The sequence below is a fragment of the Chiloscyllium punctatum genome, chromosome 44, assembly GCF_047496795.1.
Source record: "Chiloscyllium punctatum isolate Juve2018m chromosome 44, sChiPun1.3, whole genome shotgun sequence".
NCBI lineage: Eukaryota > Metazoa > Chordata > Chondrichthyes > Orectolobiformes > Hemiscylliidae > Chiloscyllium > Chiloscyllium punctatum.
This window is the reverse complement of record NC_092782.1, coordinates 27,279,320-27,301,105: the sequence shown is the minus strand read 5'-3', so window position 1 is coordinate 27,301,105 and position 21,786 is coordinate 27,279,320. Positions and strand designations below refer to the sequence as shown.

General features: G+C 38.9%; 1 protein-coding gene across 8 annotated transcripts in view; it reads left to right on the top strand.

Moving 5' to 3' along the window:
* Positions 1-21,786, top strand: part of ferry3 (FERRY endosomal RAB5 effector complex subunit 3) — a 67,773-nt gene that overhangs the window by 1,168 nt on the left and 44,819 nt on the right. For 3 of the 8 annotated variants that reach the window (XM_072562541.1, XM_072562542.1, XM_072562543.1), the window contains exons 1-6: positions 7,084-9,738; positions 11,197-11,402; positions 14,108-14,253; positions 14,927-15,108; positions 17,562-17,661; positions 18,115-18,236. In XM_072562541.1, the coding sequence (XP_072418642.1) occupies positions 11,207-11,402; positions 14,108-14,253; positions 14,927-15,108; positions 17,562-17,661; positions 18,115-18,236 (746 nt within the window). In that variant the 5' untranslated portion in view covers positions 7,084-9,738; positions 11,197-11,206. Of the gene's footprint in view, positions 1-1,510; positions 1,650-7,072; positions 9,739-11,196; positions 11,403-14,107; positions 14,254-14,926; positions 15,109-17,561; positions 17,662-18,114; positions 18,237-21,786 lie in introns of those variants that run through there. The other 5 variants (XM_072562538.1, XM_072562535.1, XM_072562539.1 and 2 more) reach the window with 5 other exon arrangements.

The window sequence follows — 21,786 nt, the reverse complement described above, 5'->3', positions numbered from 1 at the left end:
AAATTCACTAATGGAATGTGGGCATTGCTGTCCAGGCCAGGGTTTATAATCCACCCCTAGCTGCTCTTGAAGGTGGTGGTGAACTGCTGCAGTTCATTTGGTGTAGATACTCCCAAAATGCTGTTAGGAAGTTCCAGGATTTTGACCCCACGACAGTAAAGGAACAATGATATATTTTCAAGTCAGGATGATGAGTGGTTTGGAAGGAAGTTTACAGGTGAGTGTGTTTCCACGTACCTCTTGCTGTTGTCCTAAACAAAAGCAGTCAAAGGTTTGGAATGCAGTATGTAAGGAACAGTATTCCAGCTATACTTAAGGGTTATGGCTTGGAATGTGGCAAGTTCAGTTCTATTGAGGAAACATTGTCAGGGTCCATAGCCTTTGCAGTATCTCTTGCTTTCAGCTATTTCTTAATATCGCATGGAGTGAATTAAGGTGGCTGAAGGCTGTGACGCTGGGGACCTCAGGAGAAGGCTAAGCTGGATCATCCATTTGGCATTTCTGAGTGAAGATTGTTCCAAATTCTTAAGTCTTGTCTTTTTCACTAATGCTATGGGCTCTCCATTGTTGATGATCGGGATGCTTGTGACACCAGCTTCTCTAGTGAGTTTTTTTTTAAATTGTCCACCACCATTCACAATTGGATGTTGCATGACTGAAGAGTTTAGAACTGATCTGTTGATAGTAGAATCAATTTGTCCTGTCTATTACTTACTGCTTATGCAGTTTGGCAGACATGTAGTCCTAGGAGAAAGTGAGGACTACAGATGCTGGAGATCAGAGTCAAGAGTCTGGTACCGGAAAAGCACAGCAGGTCAGACAGCGTCTGAGGAGCAGGGGAATCGACGTTTCAGGTATAAGCCTTTCATGTAGTCCTGTTTTGTATCTTTAACAATGGACGCCTGTTTCCAGGTACGCCTGGTGATGCTCCTGGCATGCCATTGTACATTCTTGATTGAACCAGGATCGATCCCCTGGCACTATGGTAATAGTAGCATGGGCGATGTGCTGGACTATGAATTTGCAGATTGTGTTTGAATACAGTTCTGTTGCTGCTGATGGCTGAAAGCACCTCAGATGCACAGATCTGTGTGAGGTCTATCCCATTTGCATACTGATAGTGCCACACAACATGATGAAGGGTATTCTCAGTGTGAAGACGAGACTTCACCTCCACAAGGATGGTGCAATGGTTACTCCTACGAATTGTTTCATGGATAGATAGATCTGTAACAGGCAGATTGGTAAGGATGAAGTCAAATATGTTTTTCCCTCTTATTTCCCTGATTACCAGTTACTAACATAGTCTATGTCTTTTAGGACTAGACCAGTTTGGTAAGTAATGTTGGTGCTGAACCACTCTTAGCAATGGACATTGAAGTCCCCTACCGGAGCACATTTAGCATCCTTACTACCTTCAGTGCTTTCTCCTAAATTCCATGTGGAGGAATTCTGAGTCTGGTTGTTTATCTGTAATCAACAAGGGATATCCTTACCCATGTTTCACCAGATGTGATGAGACTTCATGGAGTCCAGAACCAACATTGAGGAATCCCAGGGCATGTCACTGTGGCACCATTTCTACTGCCAATACTGGTAGGACAGAACATACACAGCGTGGAGGTTGTGTCTAAGACATTGTCATCAAGGTATGTTCAAAGGATTTTGACTGTGTCAGACTGCTGCTTGGCTAGTCTATGAGAGAGTTCTCAAAAATGCCCAGATGATGGTAAGGAGGGTCAGCAGGGTTGAATTTACTATTGTAATTTCCCAAGCTTAATTCAATGCCAGGTGGTCTGTGCGATTTCAATTTTTTTTGGAGATTTTTTAATGATTTGATACAATCGAGTGGCTTGTTAAGCCAGTTCAAAGGGCAGTTAGGAGTCAGACACATTCCAGTGTGTATGTAAGCCAGACCAGGTAAGGATGCCAGATTTCTTTCCTTAAAGATTATTAGTGAACCAGATGGATATTTTCTTAGGACAATTGACAATGGAATTAACAATTTCAAATTTTAATGTATTCAAATTCTACAATCTGTCCTGGAACATGAAAAATTACCTGGGTCTCATGATTACTAGAGACAAAATCTCTTACACCATTTCTGTGTATTCCTCCTTTCAGTGCACATTTATTCTGATGAATGTTTCAGAGTGTCTCTTTGTTTTTAAAAAAAACTGTAGTCTGTTGAACTGTTATCCTGCCTTACGTGAAGTTTTTTAAAAGAATGTAAAATATTACAGTTACTGAAAATCTGAAATAAAAATAAAGGCTGGAAATATTTAGCAGGCCTGACATTAGCTGTGGAGAGAGAAACAACTAATTTCGGGTCTGTGATCTTGCTTCAGAATACTGATCAAACTCGAGGGGAAACAAAAATTCAATATAGTAAAGTAGAAGCAGTGAATGGAAAATTCCTTGGGTAAATTTTCAAGGTGAAAATTTAATCATGAAAGAAAAGTCACAGTAAATTAAACACTGATATCAAAGCAAATAATTGCAGTGGTGAAGTGCAGCATTGTCGAAATAAGGTTAATGATCTTCTGCGCTCCACAAGGGTAAGTGCCACTGTCTTCAATCTGCTATCATGCACTCAAGCACTCATCAATACTCACGGAATGCAAGTCGTGAAATTGCATGCATCAATTACCTTCAAAGGCTCTTGCCTACCTCATCCCCTCAAACTCTGCACTTCCTATTCACTAGATCAGCTAACCACCTTTTCTGTTCATGTGTGACCACTAATCTCTCTTCCATCTACTTTTATCATAGTCGATCGTCCCTTGTCTCTGTAGGAAAACCCAGTCCATAAATAGGACAAGAAACACAAGACCATCAGGCTTCTTGCTTTCTACAAAGAGAAAATTCTAGAACTGGCTGGAGATGAGCACGACTGCTTGTGGAGCCAGGAGGCCTCAATGGCCATCCAACCCATCCTTCTTTGACAACTAATTCTCTCTCTTGCGAAGGCACTAGTGGTATCTAGCTCCACAAACAATTCAGAAGGAAGCCACTCCACTCTCAGAAGCTTTTATCTGCATCTTCCACCTGTTCTGAAAGAATACCCTCAGTGGATATCCTTTCAAGATTAGACTCCAGATCACAATCTGGTGAGCAGGTCTCCATGCCCGGGCAGAGTTGTCCTAGGAGCTAGCACCCAGACAACAGCTGGAGAGCAAGTACTTGCTGCGTTTTGGGCAAAAGATGATCCAATAGACGTGGCCATTGATGGATGTGAAAATGCACTGACAGACATAGGAGCAGCAGGCTGGAACATCAAAGGCATGCTGTAAGCTGGCTAAGGGAGAAAAGAGTCCACCAATGCTATCAGTGCCGTGCTGGCTGCAATACACATATGTCTGATTGTTTCCATGGACAAGGTGGTGACTGTCATAGTGACCAAGGCCTAGCCAACACTGCCTGCTAGGTGTAGGCAGGAATCTGCACTACATCTCCTTAGTTATAAGGGCTCAATATCACTAACAAGGCAAGTGGGCGACAAGGGACCTTAACCTAAATACAGGTGCTCCTTCCTCTGAGAAAGACTGGGTGGTGCCAGCTGGCCTGTATGAGATTCTGCAGAGGTTCAAACAGTGGAGTGAGCCTGAATCCGGAAAGGACACTCTCAGCAGAGCTGCGCTCATAGGCCCAAAGTACTTACATAAACACCTCTAAGATAGCCTGGCCAACTACAGAGCAGGCTCCCACTACCTGGAAGTTAGGACTGCAGTTGGGTTGTGCTGGAAGGAAGAAAAAAACTGAGAGTGCATCTTACACTTGTGTAACTATATCTTTATTTACATGGTCAAACAATGTATTGCAATATATTGTATGTCAGACCTGGTCAAGTCACATCTAAGTAGACGATGAACACCCTCCTCCGATATCTCAAGGATGAAAGAAGTTACAATCGCCAAGCATTGACCTAATGAATTTGCAGCTTTACTCTGACCGTGAAGATGATAGCATAAACTTACTATATTCCTTATGAAGGGCTTATGCCCAAAAAATTGATACTCCTGCTCCTCAGATGTTGCCTGACTTGCTATGCTTTTCTAGTGCCACACTTTTCAACTCTGGTCTCCAGCATCTGCAGTCCTCACTTTCTCCAGTAACTTACAGCACTCAATTTATGTGTGGTGTTAGCCATTTTGTGTAGTTACTACACAGATGATTTTTGATCCAACGTGGCAAAGTTCCATTTTTTTGTTTGTGAGACAAATTTGTAGGCTCCACCTCCAGAATGCAAGATATTCCCCCAGCCACCCTGTTCTCTTTTTGCATTGTTTTTCCTGTAGTCCCATAAACCCTCAGCTTCCCCCATTTCATTTGAGTCCTTTTATATTACAATTAATGTGCCCACTTTACCTCTAGACAGCAAGACTTTTGGAAATTTACTTCTCTTGGCCCTGCACACTCTCTCATGCAGAAGCTACAGTGATCATGACCTGCAAGAACCCTGCTCCCTCCCAGAAGACCCAAACCACTCCTGTTATCTATGAGGTTCTACCTTTGTAGGAAAAGCTAGTCCATAAATAGGACAAGAAACACAAGACCGAGTGTAATTGAGTGGTGGCTAACATCAGGCTTTTCGCTCTCTGCAAAGAGAAAATTCTAGAACTGGCTGGAGAAGAGCACGACTGCTTGTGGAGCCAGCCAGGCCTGAATGGCCATCCAACCCATAAAACTTTATCCCTTTTTGGTAACTACTTCTCTCTCTCAGGAAGGCACTAGTGGTATCTAGCTCCACAAACAATTCAGAAGGAAGCCACTCTACTCTGAGGATGCAGTGGAAAGGCTTTCATCTGCATTTAAAATTTCCCTTTATCACTGTCATCGTTCTTTCAGCAACCCTGTGCAATGAGCTCCATTCCCAGGATTGAAATGCCCACTTCCTCCAGGACTCCATGTACTGCTCCCTGATAAGTTCCCATTGAGTAAACCCCTAGGACTGATCGTGGGACACTCCTTGGACTGACTTGGCAGGACAGCAGTGTGGGATTGACGGCACAAGTTCGAAGCGGCAATAGAATCCCAAAATACAGTTCTTTATACACGGTTCTTCCAAATATTAAAATTCCATTGCTGTGGTGTTACATTGTCTTATTTTAAAAAAACACAGGTTATAGTACACAAAGGTTTGAGGAGTTTCTGTCCTGGGGGACTGGCATGGGTAAAAACATGTGCTAAGTGCTGGCTGTTACTTTTGATGAGATTAAGAGTGTCTGTCTGGTCTGCTAGCATAATTAAGAGGTATTAGTCCTTTTGGCTTTTAAGTTAGTAAATATTGGTTAAAAATACCAAGCGTTTATGCTCTAAATAAGTTAGAAATTGTACCTGTACTTAATAAAAGAATAAAGGATATGTTTGTTTGTTTACCACAGCTGGGTTGTGAGATTTGTTTACTATTTGCTGGTGTGAGTTTCATTCGTTCATGCGATTTCACTTCAGCGCTGTTTTGACAGTTTTTTTAAAAAGGGATAATGACCCAGTGAAAAGGTATTTTACCAAGTACATGAAACTGTTCAGGTCCAGAAGATAGTTGGTGAAGACTTGATGGTGGGAACGATATTGTTCTGTATGCTACGCTTATTCAGAGGTTAAACACTGCTCATAGCAAGGGCTGATAAGGTGTGAAAATGCAGTAATGGGTTTGAAAGGGCTGCTTTGATTAGAAAGGGTTGTTTTATATTTGGTCTATCTTATCTATACTACAGAACCACAGTTTTATGAATGAATGAAACTGTTATAGTAGGGAGTTATGATTGAATGAAATGGTAATGCAGTGTTCATTTGTGAGCGGGTTAGTAAAGAAGTTATGAATGAATAGACATAAAGCACTTGTGCGTTACTGAAGGGACCTAGATACAATCGCTCAAAGTCCCAAGTGAGCACAGTTCAGCCGTTACACTAATGCACTTTCAATTCCCAGACTGCTTGCACTTTACCTGCTGATTGACTTAGGCTTGATCCCCAGATGTAACAACTCTATTTCCCGAATCTGCAAGGCCAAGAACCTGACTGAATGTAGCCAACCCCCTTGATTAACTGTAGTGGTACTTCCTTGCAATGTCCCCATTGATTCCACTAAGTACTGCTTCCCTTTGACTTCCACAGATAGCTATTTGCTTAAAGCAAATGCAAGGTGTTTACTGTGTAAGCTGCTGATGCATACTACAGCTGTGATGTTAATGTAGCACAGTGACATACCCACTCCCTTAACTGATTAGTACTCTCTCAACTGCACAAGCAGCTTGTTTCTATGTTAAAAAGTACTGCAAACCACGTGAAGGCTCATATTTTGTAAATCAATGCTGAAGTTATGAAAATGCATGAAGAAAGCAATGTAAAATACGCAGAGGCTGGCAGTCTCCATATAAGTGCAAGGTGAGCTAAGAACTATAAGATATATCCTGCATTGATACATGTGTATCCCCAAGCACAGAGCAAAATATCAGAAGCATAAATCCCAGGTGTTCCTGAATTCCAGAGTAAACTATTGAAATTGGTGTGTGACTTGGTCTGAGAGCTGACATGATTGATGGTGGTTTGTCAGTAGCAACTGGCATGGATGAAAGGTTGAGGAGAATAGTGTCACTGAATTTGCAGGAACATCTGCTGAAGACACAATTGGATAATGGTCAGAACAAGCAATCGGAGAGCAGAAATCGTAAGGTACCTGATATAATTACATGTGGGAGTATGCACTATTTGGTTTCTTGGTGAAAGAGAGGTGAATTGGAACTGGATTATAAAAATGGCAAGGTGGGATGTTAATGAGCTGCAAATCCATGGAGATAAGGTATCCATTCAATGGCAAAATTCAGAAGCCTCAATTTCAGTCTTAAGGGAAAAATTGCAGAATTGGTTTAGCAGTGTCGAGGTTCAGATTTTTTTCATACTCCATGTGTTTTCCAAATTTGTCACCATTGCTCATGCTTCATCAGAAAGGGGAAAATTCTGTTTTGTATGTAGTATGTGTGTGAAGTGGTTTTTGTTTGTGATAAAATGTGATTAAATATTCTATTTTGATGTTTAAAATATGTTTCCAAAAAGATACTATTTAGTCAATAGTGCCTTTCACCTTTTGTTACAGTGTAAAACATAAATCATGAAATGTTATTCTTTCAGATATTAACTAACTGGAATTTCTAATTTTGTTTTTAAAAGTTGTAGGTCCCTCCAGGAATTGGCACAAAATTGGTAAAAAGCTTTTGATCATAAATTAACAAGTAGATGGATAGTGGTACATGGATTTATGCATCTTTACAATAGCCGCTCATGAAATTCATATGCATTTACTGTATACTCCAGAAGGATGTTCACTTTAAGGCATAGTCACTTTTTGAAAAGTTGTGAAATATTTGTTTGGAAATATTTTGCACAGAGTGTTTATCTCTATTGGGATTGTGATATCCATGCCATTTTGGAACTCTTTTCTTTAAAAAAAACATAGAATGCTGGAAAGACATCAAAGGGAAGTTCACTTTTGGAATGGAGGGTGTATTGTTTTTGGTTTGTATTTTTATCATAATATTTACAATTAAGGAAATTTTGAAATTGAAATCCTGATGTTTCAAACTATTTTGAAATTTTTTTTGTAATAGTTATAAGTTGTGGGAGTCAACTTTGTATGTAGTGGATACTTCTGAGCAATTTGTAAACACAATGTACCGATTTTGAAACGGTTGTTTAATCTTCAGACATCAGCATAGATAGTTTATGCAGATATATACACTTTTATCCCATAAGAAAGCAAATTGTCTGTTGAATTATGAGTTTTTGACCAGCAACTGTCAACCTAAGCCCCAAAGGATAGTTCCAGAAAGTTGTTATGCTCCAGTCACTGATTTCATGGCCAGTTCTGTCTGCATAGGCCATCAAACTGAATTCTTAGTCTCACTGTAATTTGCACAGCCAACATGGAATCACAATATAAACCACAAACAATAATTTTCTTGGCATTGTAGTAGTATCCCTATCCACGAGTCCAAAGGTTTGATTTCTAGTCTCACCTACTTCAGGTGTGTCTCATAGCATATTTGAACAGATTGATTAAAAAATATCTAAAGCACCAACATTAGATACATATTTGAAATAAGACTAGCACATCATGAGGATAAAGTGCCTCTGCTATGAGAGGAGAGCTTGTAAAGAGAGTATGCTGCTATGAGCTGGGGGAAATACAGAATCATGGTATATTAAAGTTTATACACAGGCCAGTGAGGTGCATGTTTTTCTCCATGCCCTTTCATTTTGATTATGGAAATGTATTTTGAAGATAAGGAGCAGAGCTATCTCAAATATCTTGGTCAAAACGAATTCCACCACCAAATGAAAAAAAGATTATCATCACATTTGTGTGTGCAGTGCCACTCCAGTGATTCTCAACCGTGTTTTGGCCACAGCCCCCCTAGGAGCTCTTCTTAGGTTCCAGGGCCCCCCCCTTTCAAACAAGGATACAACACAAACAGATAGACACAAAATCATTTATTATTGAATGGCAAGAAAACTTTAACATACTGACATACTGGACAAAACTTAAAAAAAGACTGTATGAAATTAAACATCCATCAGGCCTAATGTGATCTTTGAGCTTGGTGCTTTTCTGCACATTTCATGATGTTGGGCTCCAAATTAGACAATGACAGTCTGAGGTCACCTCCTGTTGCGACATCAGTTCTGTTCCTGGATTTTGTCAAGGAAACTACCTTGCAGAATCTGCTCTCAAACAAATATGTTAAGGGAAAGACATTAAAAAAATGTTTGGGTTTTTATTTCACAGGGTTGTAAATTTATTCGGCAGATCACTTTTGATCCAAAAAGCTTTTTGAAACTGACTAAACTGATGATGTGCAGTTGTATCACTTTGAAGATCAGTCAAACTCGCGAGGTTCTGCCTCAACTTGCACTTCAACTGGATTCTACTATAAATAGAAAGATATTGTAAATAGGAGGGAAACCGTTGACTCCAATGAAGGCTGTTGGGTAGTTCATTGGTTCAGTTGCCAGGGGCCCCATAAACCCCTAGGGCTTCCTTTCTCTTAATTTTCAGTCTGTAGCTTCCTTCAAATGTGCCAAGGTCCCCAAGGGTGCCATACGGCCCCCGTTGAGAATGGCTATGTTACTCTACACATAATTTGGAGGTGCCGGTGTTGGACTGAGGTGTACAAAGTTAAAAATCACACAACACCAGGTTATTGTCAACCACCTGATGAAGAAGCAGCACTCAAAGCTCATACTTTCAAATAAACCTGTTGGACTATAACTTGGTTTTGTGTGATTTTTAACCTTAATCTACACAGATTAGATTGCCTTGTTTCCCTATATTAGAATTCCCTAAATTTTACAAGTACTTAATAGCTATTAAGTCCTTTGATGGGTTCAGAGGTCATAAAAAGGACTATATAAATGTAAGTCAAGGAGCCAATGAAGTAATACATTATGAGTAAAAGTCATCTTTCTCCCATCTTGACAAGTGTAACAAGTTGTCAACATTGCAAATGCATTCTTCCTTTTTCCTAAATAAAAATTTATGCCTTGATTTTATTTTATTGCAGTCACATGTACCAATGTACGTTGAAGGGTTTTGTTTTGCAAGCGGTACAGGCAGACCAAAGCAAATAAGCACACAGATCACCCGGTGCTTCGAGCAAGGCGTACAAGGTTACAGCTGCACAAGAGGTGCACAAAGCAAGATCGACATTAGCAAGATCAACATTATCTGAAGTTAAAGAGGTCCATTTATGAGTCTAACAACAGTAGAAAATAAGTTATTCTTGAACCTATTGGTGCGTGTGTTCAAGCTTTTATATCTTTGCCTAACGGAAGAGGTTGGAAGAGAGCATTACCGGGATGGGAGGGGTCTTTGAGGTGGCAATGAGAAGTGTAAGTGGAGTCCATAGATGGACGGCTGGTTTCCGTGATAGTCTGGGCTGTGCACACAATCTTCTATAGTTTTTTGCAAGGTTTGTGAAGGTTTGTAGCTCAGGTTGAGGTTTAGGGTGTCAGTTTGCTCGCTGAGCTGTAGGTTTGATATCCAGACGTTTCATTACCTGGCTAGGTAACATCATCAGTGGCGACCTCCAAGTGAAGCGAAGCTGTTGTCTCCTGCTTTCTATTTATATCTTTCTCCTGGATGGGGTTTGTGATGATGTCATTTCCTGTTCGTTTTCTGAGGGGTTGATAGATGGTTTTGTTTATGGCGTTGTGGTTGGAGTGCTAGGCCTCCAGGAATTCTCTGGCATGTCTTTGCTTAGCCTGTCCCAGGATAGATGTGTTGTCCCAGTCGAAATGGTGGTTTCCAGGAGAAAGATATAAATAGAAAGCAGGAGACAACAGCTTCGCTTCACTTGGAACTCGCCACTGATGATGTTACCTAGCCAGGTAATGAAACGTCTGGATATCAAACCTACAGCTCAGCGAGCAAACCTACACCCCCCTTCTATAGTTTCTTACAGTTCTGGGCAGAGCAGTTGCCATACCAGACTATTATGCACCCAGATAGAATGCTTTCAGTAAAAGTTGGTGAGGATCCTTATGGACATACCAAATTTCCTAAGCTGCCTGAGGAAGAAGAGCCATTGTTGTGCCCCCTTGACTGTTGCATCTACAAGGGACATCCAGGCCTTTGAATTGACTTTAAACAAAGTGTTTAAATATGAACATTCCTACTGTCCTTCTAGTCAACTGAAGATTTTCAATATCTTTAGATTGTAATTTACAATTCGTATTATAAATGGCAAAAAAATTCTTTTTATTTGATGTCCCTTTATAAACAATACAAAATGATCTGGCCTCATTAATTTTAAAATAATCTGCACAAAGTTTATTAATACACAACAATGCAGATTGGTAATAAACAAGGATCCTCCTGTATTGTATAAAACCCTAGAAACTGCTTTTTGGATTGTACAGGACAACATTTGCAAAGGCAAAGACATTGGATAAGCAGTGCACTGAATGGCATCCCTTGTGCCTTAAATTGTGCGGCTCTGAATCTACAAGGATTATAATCCATTGCAGAGCAAACAAGTGCAATAATCTACTGAAGAAGGGTCATTTGGACTTGAAACGTTAACTGTGCGTTTTCTCCACTGGTGCAGACATACAATGTTTCTCCTGCAATTTTTGCTTTTGCAGTAATCTACTGTTTTATAACCTTTTCATGAAATACAGTGTTATTATTTGTTTCAGAACTGGAGTGATGTTAAGGAGCACAAGAATTAAAGAAAATTCTGCAAATGTGCGACCATCGGAAAAAACATTTATCTTTAATTTCAAGACAGGACATCAGTCATGTGTGCTGACTGCACCCATCCAGATTCCTATGCAAGGAAGTATTAATGATTTACATGGCCGTCTAATGCTCTTACATAATCTTCCTTATTTTATTGACAATGGTGAGTTATGTCTCAAATTGCAGGTATTTTCTATTCACCTATCATATCTGGCCTTGCTGATCTGCAATGATATCCAGTCAAAACCCACTCTGGCCTTGTTCCTCCCAATCTCTATAATCTCTTCCAGGCTTGCAACCCTCCAAAGTATCTGCTTTTCTCTAACTCTGACCTCCTGAGCATTCTTATTCCAATCACTGTTCTCCCCGTGTCTGCGTGGGTTTCCTCTGGGTGCTCCGGTTTCCTCCCACAGTCCAAAGATGTGCAGGTCAGGTGAATTGGCCATGCTAAATTGCCCGTAGTGTGAGGTAAGGGGTAAATGTAGGGGTATGGGTGGGTTGCGCTTTGGCGGGGCGGTGTGGACTTGTTGGGCCGAAGGGCCTGTTTCCACACTGTAAGTAATCTAATCTAATCTAATCTAATCACTTTGGCTGGCAATCCATCCCACATACACAGCACTCTCCACCAAGTACTTGGAGAAATAGGCTGGTTATCTGTGTCTTCAGAATGCAAGTTGTATTATCTCTACTGAAGTTCAATACCAAAAGTAATCCTCTGTACTTTACACTGACATATATTTTGTGCAAGTAGCTCAGTTTGACGTTCTGCATGTAGGTTTGTTCGTTTCGTCACCATATTAGGCAGCATCATCAGTGAGCCTCTGGATGAAGCAATGGTGGTATGGCCCACGTTTTACTTATGTGTTTAGGTTTCCTTGGATCGGTGATTCCATTTCCTGTGGTGATGCCATTTCCTGTTCTTTTTCTCAGGGGGTGGTAAATGGCACCCAAGTCAATGTGTTTGTTAATAGAGTTTCGGTTGGAATGCCATGCTTCTAGGAATTCTCTCATGTCTCTTTGGAGTGTCCTAGGATGGATATGTTGTCCCATTCGAAGTGGTGTCCTTCCTCATCTGTATGTAAAGATACTAGTGAGAGTGGGTCATGTCTTTTTGTGGCTAGTTGATGTTCATGTATCCTGGTGGCTAGTTTTCTGCCTGTTTGTCCAGTGTAGTGTTTGTTACAGTTCTTGCAAGGGTTTTTTTAATATATTTACAAATGAAAACCTTTGCAAGAACTGTAACAAATACTACATTGAACAAACAAACAAAAAACTACTCACTAGGATAAATGAACATCAACTAACCACAAAAAAGACATGACCCACTCTCACTAGTATCTTTACATACAGATGAGGAAGGACACCACTTCGACTGGGACAATATATCCATCCTCGGGCACGCCAAACAGAGACATGCATGAGAATTCCTAGAAACATGGCATTCCAACCAGAGCTTTATCAACAAACACATTGACTTGGGTGCCATTTACCACCCCATGAGAAAAACAACTGGAAATGACATCACCAACCTGAGGAAACATCAACACATAAATGGAAAGCGCGCCATACCACTAGTCTTCATCCGGAGGCTCACTGATGATGTTACCTAGTATGGTGATGAAACTTCTGAAAATGAATCTTACAGCTTAGCGAGCAAACCTACATCCAGATTTTGTGCAAGTGTGAACTGGTATTATTAAAGGTTAATTATTTATTAATAATGCGTCAGTGTTTTGGTCTTAATCACTTTCTGTGGTCAAGCATCTCAAGGGATCGTCACTCTTTGAATAAGAAATTTCTCCTTATCTCAGTCCTGAGTAGACTACTCTGTATCCTTAGCCTGTTACTCTTGATTCTGGATGCCCCAGTCATCTGGAACATTCTTTGTGCATTTACCCTGTCTAATCCTAATTTGAATTTTATAGTTTTCTGAGATTCCCCCCTCATTGGAATTCACCGGAGCTTAAAACAGTCTTCAGTCCTACCATCCTTGGAAGCTGGTAAACCTTCATAGCACTCCCCTTCAAAGCCAGAACATCCAGCCTCCGATAAGCAAACTAAAATTGCGCATAATACTCAAGGCATTTTCACGAAGGCCCTGTACAACCGCAGCAAAACATCACTGCTCCCTGTACTCGAATGTTCTCATTATGAGGGCCAACATTCCATTCGCCTTCATCACCAGCTGCTGTACCAATATGCTTACTATTAGTGGCTGATATTCAATAACACTCCAGTCTCATTACACTCCCTTTCCCAATCTGTCATGATTCAGATAAAAATGTCTTCGTGTGTTTACTATCAAAGTGAATAACCTCACATTTATCCACATTCAGGTGCATCACAGGCTGATTATGATTAAATTCTCATCTATCCCTTATATAGTAAAATCTGTTTGATACTGATCTTACCTCATTTTGTCAAACAGGCTTTAATTTAATGTTATTTTAGCATTATTTTAGCCAGTTCTCTTTTGGGGCAGTTACAGGATGAGTTGGTGTGGGAAATGGGAGAATGGTGTATTCGTGCATGAGGGACAAACTTTTCTAAAGTTGGAATTGAGGCAGTTTGCAGATTTGAGGAACACTTCTGTATTAAGCTGTTCGAAATGATTTGAGTGCATTTAAATGAAATATATCCTATTCCGCACTGTAAAGTGTCTCATTATGATAATAAAAAAAAGTAAATCTTAAACTCTCTGATGTAGTTTTAAATCTGAACCGTTCTGTATCTTTTTTTGACAAATTTGATATGTCAGTAAAGAATAGATTAAATTTGATTGCCTCTTTCATCAATTAAATTCATTTGTTGTTATTCAGATAGAAGGAGAAATATTATTTTCAACACTTTGATTTAACTATCTTACAGACTTAAAAAATTCTCTTGATCAGTTTGTTAACGAAGAAACTAAGAAAACCTATGATGAAGAAGCAGAAGCTGTTTTAGAGAAACTAAAAACGAGTGACATACATGCTGAACAGCTTGTTAATACTTGGGCTAAAGCTTATCAAGAGGTACGTATTTCAAAAATTTGAGTCTATAGCTTTGTAGATATCTGATGTGTCCAAAGGTAAAATCTCTCAATTCATAGTGTAAAAAAAATTCTTATTTGGTACAGGAATAATTTGTCACCTGCAGATAAATATTACTTGCAGGGACAGTACAAAACTGTCAATAAGATCCCTGTATGAACAGTTTTGACTTTAATTAGTAAGGTTCAGCATTTAACATAATATCAATGCACAGTTGCTCCATCATGAAATACATTGTGTTGTGGCACTGGAGATCATTGAGTCAGTTAATGGGTTTCAATGCAGCTCATTGGCACACTCTTAAACTTATATTTTTTTGTTTATTTTTATTGGAATGTTTTGTTATCATGCTTTTTTTTTAAACTTGGTTTTTTTTCTTCCTTTCCTTTCGGAATAAAAGAATTAACAGCTGTGACAGAATAGATCATGAGACTCGGTTACATTACATGACATTGATTAAATCACTTTTTAGCGAGAGTAAATATATAATATATACTTTTAAGAATAGTAACATGGGTACAGAGGAAACATCTTTTGAAGCAATTTCTCATACTTTTTACCCATGTGGTCATTACTTTTTTCTTAATACTGTTATTTTGTACAAGTAATGATATATAAGGCTATAATTTCTTAATTGTTTTTTATCATGTTGTAGACAACATTAGAATACTCTAAGCCTGAAGAACCTAGTTGGGATGAAGATTTTGCTGATGTTTATCATGATTTGATCCATTCTCCAGCCTCTGAAGCTTTACTGAATTTGGAACATAATTATTTTGTCAGAGTCTCAGAACTTATTAGTGAAAGAGACATGGAATTGAAAAAACTGCAGGAAAGGTTTGTAATTACCTACATACAGTTAAATGGATCCACAGAAAATGCAGTTTTTTCCCAACCATCACCGAGACATCTGTTATTGGGAAAATGGCAGCTATTATAAATGTTGGAGTAGATCATTAAGAAATACATAAGCAAAATCAGCATGGCTTCATGATGGGGAAATCATGCCTAACAATTTATTACAGCTCTTTGAAGAGGTAACAAGTAGAATAGATTAAATGGAACAAGTAGATGTAATATATATTGCATTTGTAATAGATGTTCAATAAGTCATTGAGCATAATGCAACTTGATAAGAGGCAAAGGATGTTGGGGTAATATATGGTTAGTGGTTTGGCTAACTAATAGAAAATAGAGACTTGAGATAAAGGAGACATCTTGAAAATGGTAGTTTGCAACAGAAGGAATGCCACAGGGATCAGTGTTAGGCCCTCAATTATTTACAATGTATGTTACTATCTGGCATGTGAATATACTATCTCTGTGGATAGCACAAGTCTTGAGAATAACAGATGGTAGGATATATTCAGGTTATTCGTTGATTAAAGGTGCAGTACAGAGGGATTTGAGGTCCTCACAAAAGTTAGCATCCAAGCTCAGCAGGTATTAGGGGAGGTTAATTGACTGTTGGTCTTTATTCCATAGAGATTAGAAATATTGAGGCCCTGCTAAAATTATGCCAGTCCCTAGTTGACCATACCTGGAATACTGTGTGCAGTTTTGATCTCCTTGTATAAGGAAAGATATATACTGGCATTTGAGACAGCTCAGAGAAGGTTTACAAAGTTGATTCCAGATATGGAAAGACTTTCTAATGAGGTGGTGTTATGTACATTGGGCTTATACGCATTGTAATTTAGGAGAATAAAAGGAGGTCTTGTTGAGACATTTTAGATTTTTAGGGAACTTGACAAAGTGGATGCAGCAAGGTTGTTTGCCCTTTGGGACTGTCTAGAACCATAAGACATAATCTCAGAGTAAGGGAACATCCATTTAAAACAGATGAGGAGGAATTCTCTCAGAGGGGGTAATGAATCTGTGGAATTCTTTTTACTCCCAAAAGGTTATTGAAATTGTTGGTTAAATATTAAGGCTGGGAGAGGCAGGTTTTTAATCAGCAAGGAAATTGAGGGTTATGGAGATAAGAGGCATTTGGATGGGTATGTGAATAGGAAGGGTTTGGAGGGATATGGGCCAGGTACTGGAAGATTGGACTAGATTGGGTTGTGATATCTGGTCAACATGGACGGGTTGGACCGAAGGGTCTGTTTCCTTGCTGTACATCTCTATAACTCTATGGCAGGAAAGTGATTGAGGATCATCAGATTAGATCTGATCTCATTCAATGAAGGAAAAGATTCACAGGGTGAATGGCTTACTACTCGCAGCATCGCATGGAGGGAATGCCATTCTTATTTCAGAAACTCTGAATAATGTTGAAACATGACAAAATTTAATAACAGTGGAAATCCAGACAAGGATTGATTTTCTGTTGATAGGATTATAATCACTTATGTTGAGTTATTTTTGGAAACTGTTTTGATTATTTAAATATCGAGTGTTGATTAAAACTTAACATAGTTGACTGAGAGTTACTGCATTCACAAATATGGGGATCTAAACTAACCACAGTGGGTAGTCTTAGTTTTGGATGCAACTATATCTCCAACTGGCTTTACTGTTGGCGGACTTGGAGATCTCCCCTCATCTCCAGTCCAGTTCTGCTGGGTGTATGGTGTCCACACTCTAAAATAATGTGACTGATTTTTAACACAACCATTTCAGAGTCTATGTACTGCTTATCATCAATAAATCATAGAATCCCTGTGTGTGGAAATGGATAAAGTAATGCAAGAACTAGGGAAAAGCCTTACAGATCAAGATGTAAACTCAGTTGCTGCTCAGCATTTTGAATCCCATTGCATTGCAATCAAAGTTTCACTCAAGAAGTAGAACTTTTAATCTTGTGACCTAGGAAGACAAGGAAATGTTCTCAGCTGACTCTAGTGTGGAAACAGGCCCTTCGGCCCAGCATGTTCACACCAACCCTCTGGAGGGTAACCCGCCCAGACTCATTCCCCCTACCCTCTGTTTAGCACTGAGTAAAGCACCTAACCTACACATCTTTAGATTGTGGGAGGAAACTGGAGCACCAGGAGGAAACCCATGCAGACACTGGGAGGATGTGCAAACTCCACTCAGATAGTTGCCTGAGGCTGGAATTAAACCCGGGTCCCTGGCGCTGTGAGGCAGCAGTGCTAACTACTGAGCCACCATGCCACTCCAAATGAGAATTAATTTTGAGACATTTTTACTTGAAGATGGCTAATGCAGAATAGAAACTTAATCTATATTTTGGTACATTGTATTGTTTTTTTTTCCATGCTTTAAAATGGTTAGTGTTTTATTCCTGTTTGAGGAAAATTACATATGAGTTTAATTTCTTTCAGGCAGTCTGTGGAAATGGATAAAGTAATGCAAGAACTAGGGAAAAGCCTTACAGATCAAGATGTAAACTCTGTTGCTGCTCAGCATTTTGAATCCCAACAGGTATTGCAACCAAAGTTTCACTCAAAGTAGAATTTTTAACCCTGTAACTTAGTAATACAAGGAAATGTTCTCAGCTGATGTTACAGAATTACAATAGGAAAATAAAACTCCCTTTACATAAAATGTGTCTATTTTTGCATATACTGGAGGAGAAAGTGATCTTATGAGTTGAAAGATTATTCGGGAAAAATGGGCAATCTTTCACTGAATCTCAAACCATGGCAACTTAAAAGTTTGAAAAAAACTAAAATTCCACTGATTGCAAGTTAGGGTCCTGTTCTGTACAAGGATTTCTACAGATTAAATAAGATACTGCATAAGTTAAATATCTGAACATCTCCATTAGAATGTAGAAAGATGTCCGGTCATGTTAAAGCACTGCCTCAAATCCAAGAAAAGGTTAAAAGATATGTTATTTTAATTCTATAACGTGGATAACATTTTTGTGATCAGGTGTTGGAGAACAAGTGGGCCCATGAGCTGAAACAATTAATGGCTATTCAAAAACAAGAGTATCAAGAGTGGGTAATAAAACTACATCAGGACATGCAAAATCCGAACAACAGTGCAGTCAGGTAGGGTATTTATGAATTTGTTTTTGGTCAGTGATGTTTAAATTGCTGTCATAAAAGATACAATTTTAAATGCACTTGCCTAGTCAAAGAAAAGCATTTTTGTTATTTACTAATTTGGGGCATTGAGACAATTCTACTATATCCATAACTGAGCAACAGCTTATATTTACATTGCACCTTTAGCATAATGAAAGGTGTCAAGGTGCTTCCCAGGACATTTTCTTTAAAATGTACAATGTCAAGCAAGGAAAGGAGACCTTAGGTCATATGATCAAAAGTCTTGTGAAAGAAGTACAATATAAAGAATGTCTTAAAAGGATCAAAGAAAGGTAAAGATGCAGAGAGGTTCATGGAAGGAATCCCAGAGCTTGGGGCCTAGGCAACTGAAGTCATGGCCAGCAATGGAGGGCAGTTATGCCTGGAAATATGCAAGAGGCCAGAATGAAAGAAATTTAGAAATGTTGGACTGTGTCTACTTCACTTTCTAAAATAGGAAAGGAGTCAGTTTTTTTTAAATTCACAATTTTTTAAAAGATTTTAGTTCTGGGCAGACACCAGCCTCCACTTCTCCCTTCCTAACCCAAAACCCTTTCTGGGGAAAACTGTTCCTTTAATGTGTGCTCTAGTGTGTATTGGCTGCTCTCCATTATCTCCAGCATTTTCCTAAAGGGACCATTATTTTACAGTAATGTCAGATTACTTTAATGGGAATGGGAATGATATTGTCTCTTGTGCTCTCTCTGCTTTTGCTGTACTTTTGATTAACATCCATTTACATCCCAGCTCCCTGGGGGAAAAAAAGTGGCTACAAGATCAGCCAACTGCCATTTGGACATTAACTACTGGGCTTTAAGTCACAAACAGATACCAAAATCCTTGATTGTTGTTTAAAAGAAAATTTATAAGATTAAACTTCCTCTGCTTTCTTTTTCTTTTATGTCTGTGTGTGAAAGAAGTGAAGCAATATCCCTGTGTTTTGAATGTTTTGTTAAATAAAATATACCTTTGATTTAATCTCAGGAGATTTTGCTGTGGGTTTATTTCTCAGACTGAAACTTTAAAGAAAAGGGGGTTTTGGGATCACATCTCCTCCTACTTCTGTAAGCAATGGGAGTTTAAAAAGTTAAAGAAATAAATCAAACAATTCCTTGCTATTTCAGATTTAAGTGAGGAAAAATAATCTTAATTTAAGTCCCCTGTTCTCCAAGATAGGCTTGATCTCACATATTACTAAAGGTTTCCTATCACATCGTATAAGTTTTTTTTTGCCAGACCCCTCCAGTCCCTGTGCCCATGACTTATGATAAACCAGATTACAAGAACTGAGTTCTTTCCCCAGATGGTCTTATGTAATGTCTTGAAGCTGTCCAAATTTTTTCTGCTGCTTCAGCTTTCCTTACACTTCCCTGCTTGCATGTAACCTATTCAGAGTGGCGGCCTGTAGGCCTGCGTGACATCATAGCAAGGAAGGCAATTTTGGATTATGACCATTTACCTAATGGTATAGGCTATATCTACCTAGCACTTGCAAAGCACTTTTGATATGTACTGTCTATGCTGGAGCCATGTATGATTTGCAATTTGGTTGATTTTCCAATATATATTGTGTGACATTTCATCAACTATTGCATGCTTTCTTCCACACAAGCATCGCTGAATGGAGTCTCTGCAGCAGTGTACTTAATCATTGTACTTCAGTTCTCTTAAATGTCCCTAAACTTGTCATTTGCTAATTTCTCCCCTCTATTAAAATTAAGTTGGTATTCCAAGATTGGCGCAAGGACACATTACCTTTTCCACTATTGTCTCTTGTTCCTGGTGTTTATTATGGCAGGTAGGCTGAAGATAGCAGTCTACAAAATATAAATAAACACTTTAAATCCTTGTCCCAAAGTTCCAGTTCTATAGCCAGCACTTAATTAAATTCCAGGGCTGATGAGACTAGATGTGATCGTAGCTTTAAATATTTGGCACACGTCATTGAGGCATAATTTGTTCAACAAGAGCTTAGAATTCCTTATCCATGATTTTAGCATCCTTAACAGTAATTTTAGTTTTCATCATGAATGGTGGGCAAATTGTTTATGCAAATTTCAGATAGACGTCATCTTGTTAGGCAGACACTTGTCTCCAGATCAGTAACACTAGATGAGAAAAACTTGGTTTCTCCAACAGAATGCAATTAAGTCTCGATCTTAATAAATGTATGTCTTAACAACAGACAAATGCTTTGTTATTCAATTAATTTGTTATCCATCGCATGCTTTCATTGCTCATACCTTTTGAGTATATGAATTGGAATGTTATTTGAGGTAAAGCCTTTTCTGGAGTACTGTGTCCAGTTCTGGTCACCCTGAAAGGATATTATTAAGCTGGAGAGGGTTCTGAAGAGATTTATGTTGCTGGGAATGGAGGATTTGAGTTATAAGGAGAAGTTGGATTGACTGGGACTTTTCACTGGAGCATAGAAAGTTGTGGGGTGACCTTATAGAGATTTACAAAATCATAATGCGTATAGATAAGGTAAATGGCTGGTGTCTTTTCCCTAGGGTGGGGCATTTCAAGACTAGGGGGCATATTTTTAAGGTGAGAGGCGAACAGGACAATTTGTTTACGCAGTGAAATTTACTTCCAGAGGTAGTGGTAGATGTGGGTACAGTTACAACATTTAAAAGACATTTGGATAAGTACATGAATAAGAAATATTTGGAGGGATATGGGCCAAGCACACACAGGTGGGACTAGTTTAGTTTTGGATTATAGTCAACATGGACTGGTTGGTCTGAAAGATCTGTTTCCATGCTGTATGATTCATCTTTGCTTCTTTCAAACATTTACTTATGATAATGGTATGTCATTCAGGACCACATGAATGCTGATGAAATAAAATAATATTCTTGGTATTTCACATGGGTAGGCTTTTCTTAAAAGATGTGAATGATGTATTATTGTCCCTAGCAGGTAACCGTTTCATACTTATACCTTCATGTTTAGTTGACTTTCAAAGCAACCCTTTAGACAGTTGACTCTACATGCAATTGAGTAGTGCAACCACTACTTAACACAGCACAGGCAAATGAATTGCCATATAGGATAATTGTAGCTGAGCTTAAGTTTTCAGCAAGTATTTTAATGCCATTCATTGTCATCACATTCATCATCAGCACCATTTGTATCATGAGTCACTTCAAATATTTGATTTCTGGTTTTTGGGTATGATCACTTGCATAATGATACCTTGACTCACGCCAAAAGCACCTATGAATCATTCCCAAGTATAACTGCTATCACAATCTGGTGCTTTATCTTAATATGCAAATATATTATCTAGCTTTTAGAACTACTTTCAGCAACTTCCTTTTCATAGAGGCATCTCCCCTGGCGATGTTGTAAGTCAGTGATCCTAGAGCCCTCCATTCTCTGTGTCACAACAGAATTTACAATTTATGACAGGAAGGTACCTAGAAATGATTGTTTTCCCTAACATCTTAGGACAGAAGTGACTCGTTCAAGAATCTTTACTATAAAATTTAACCCCTGTTGGACTCAA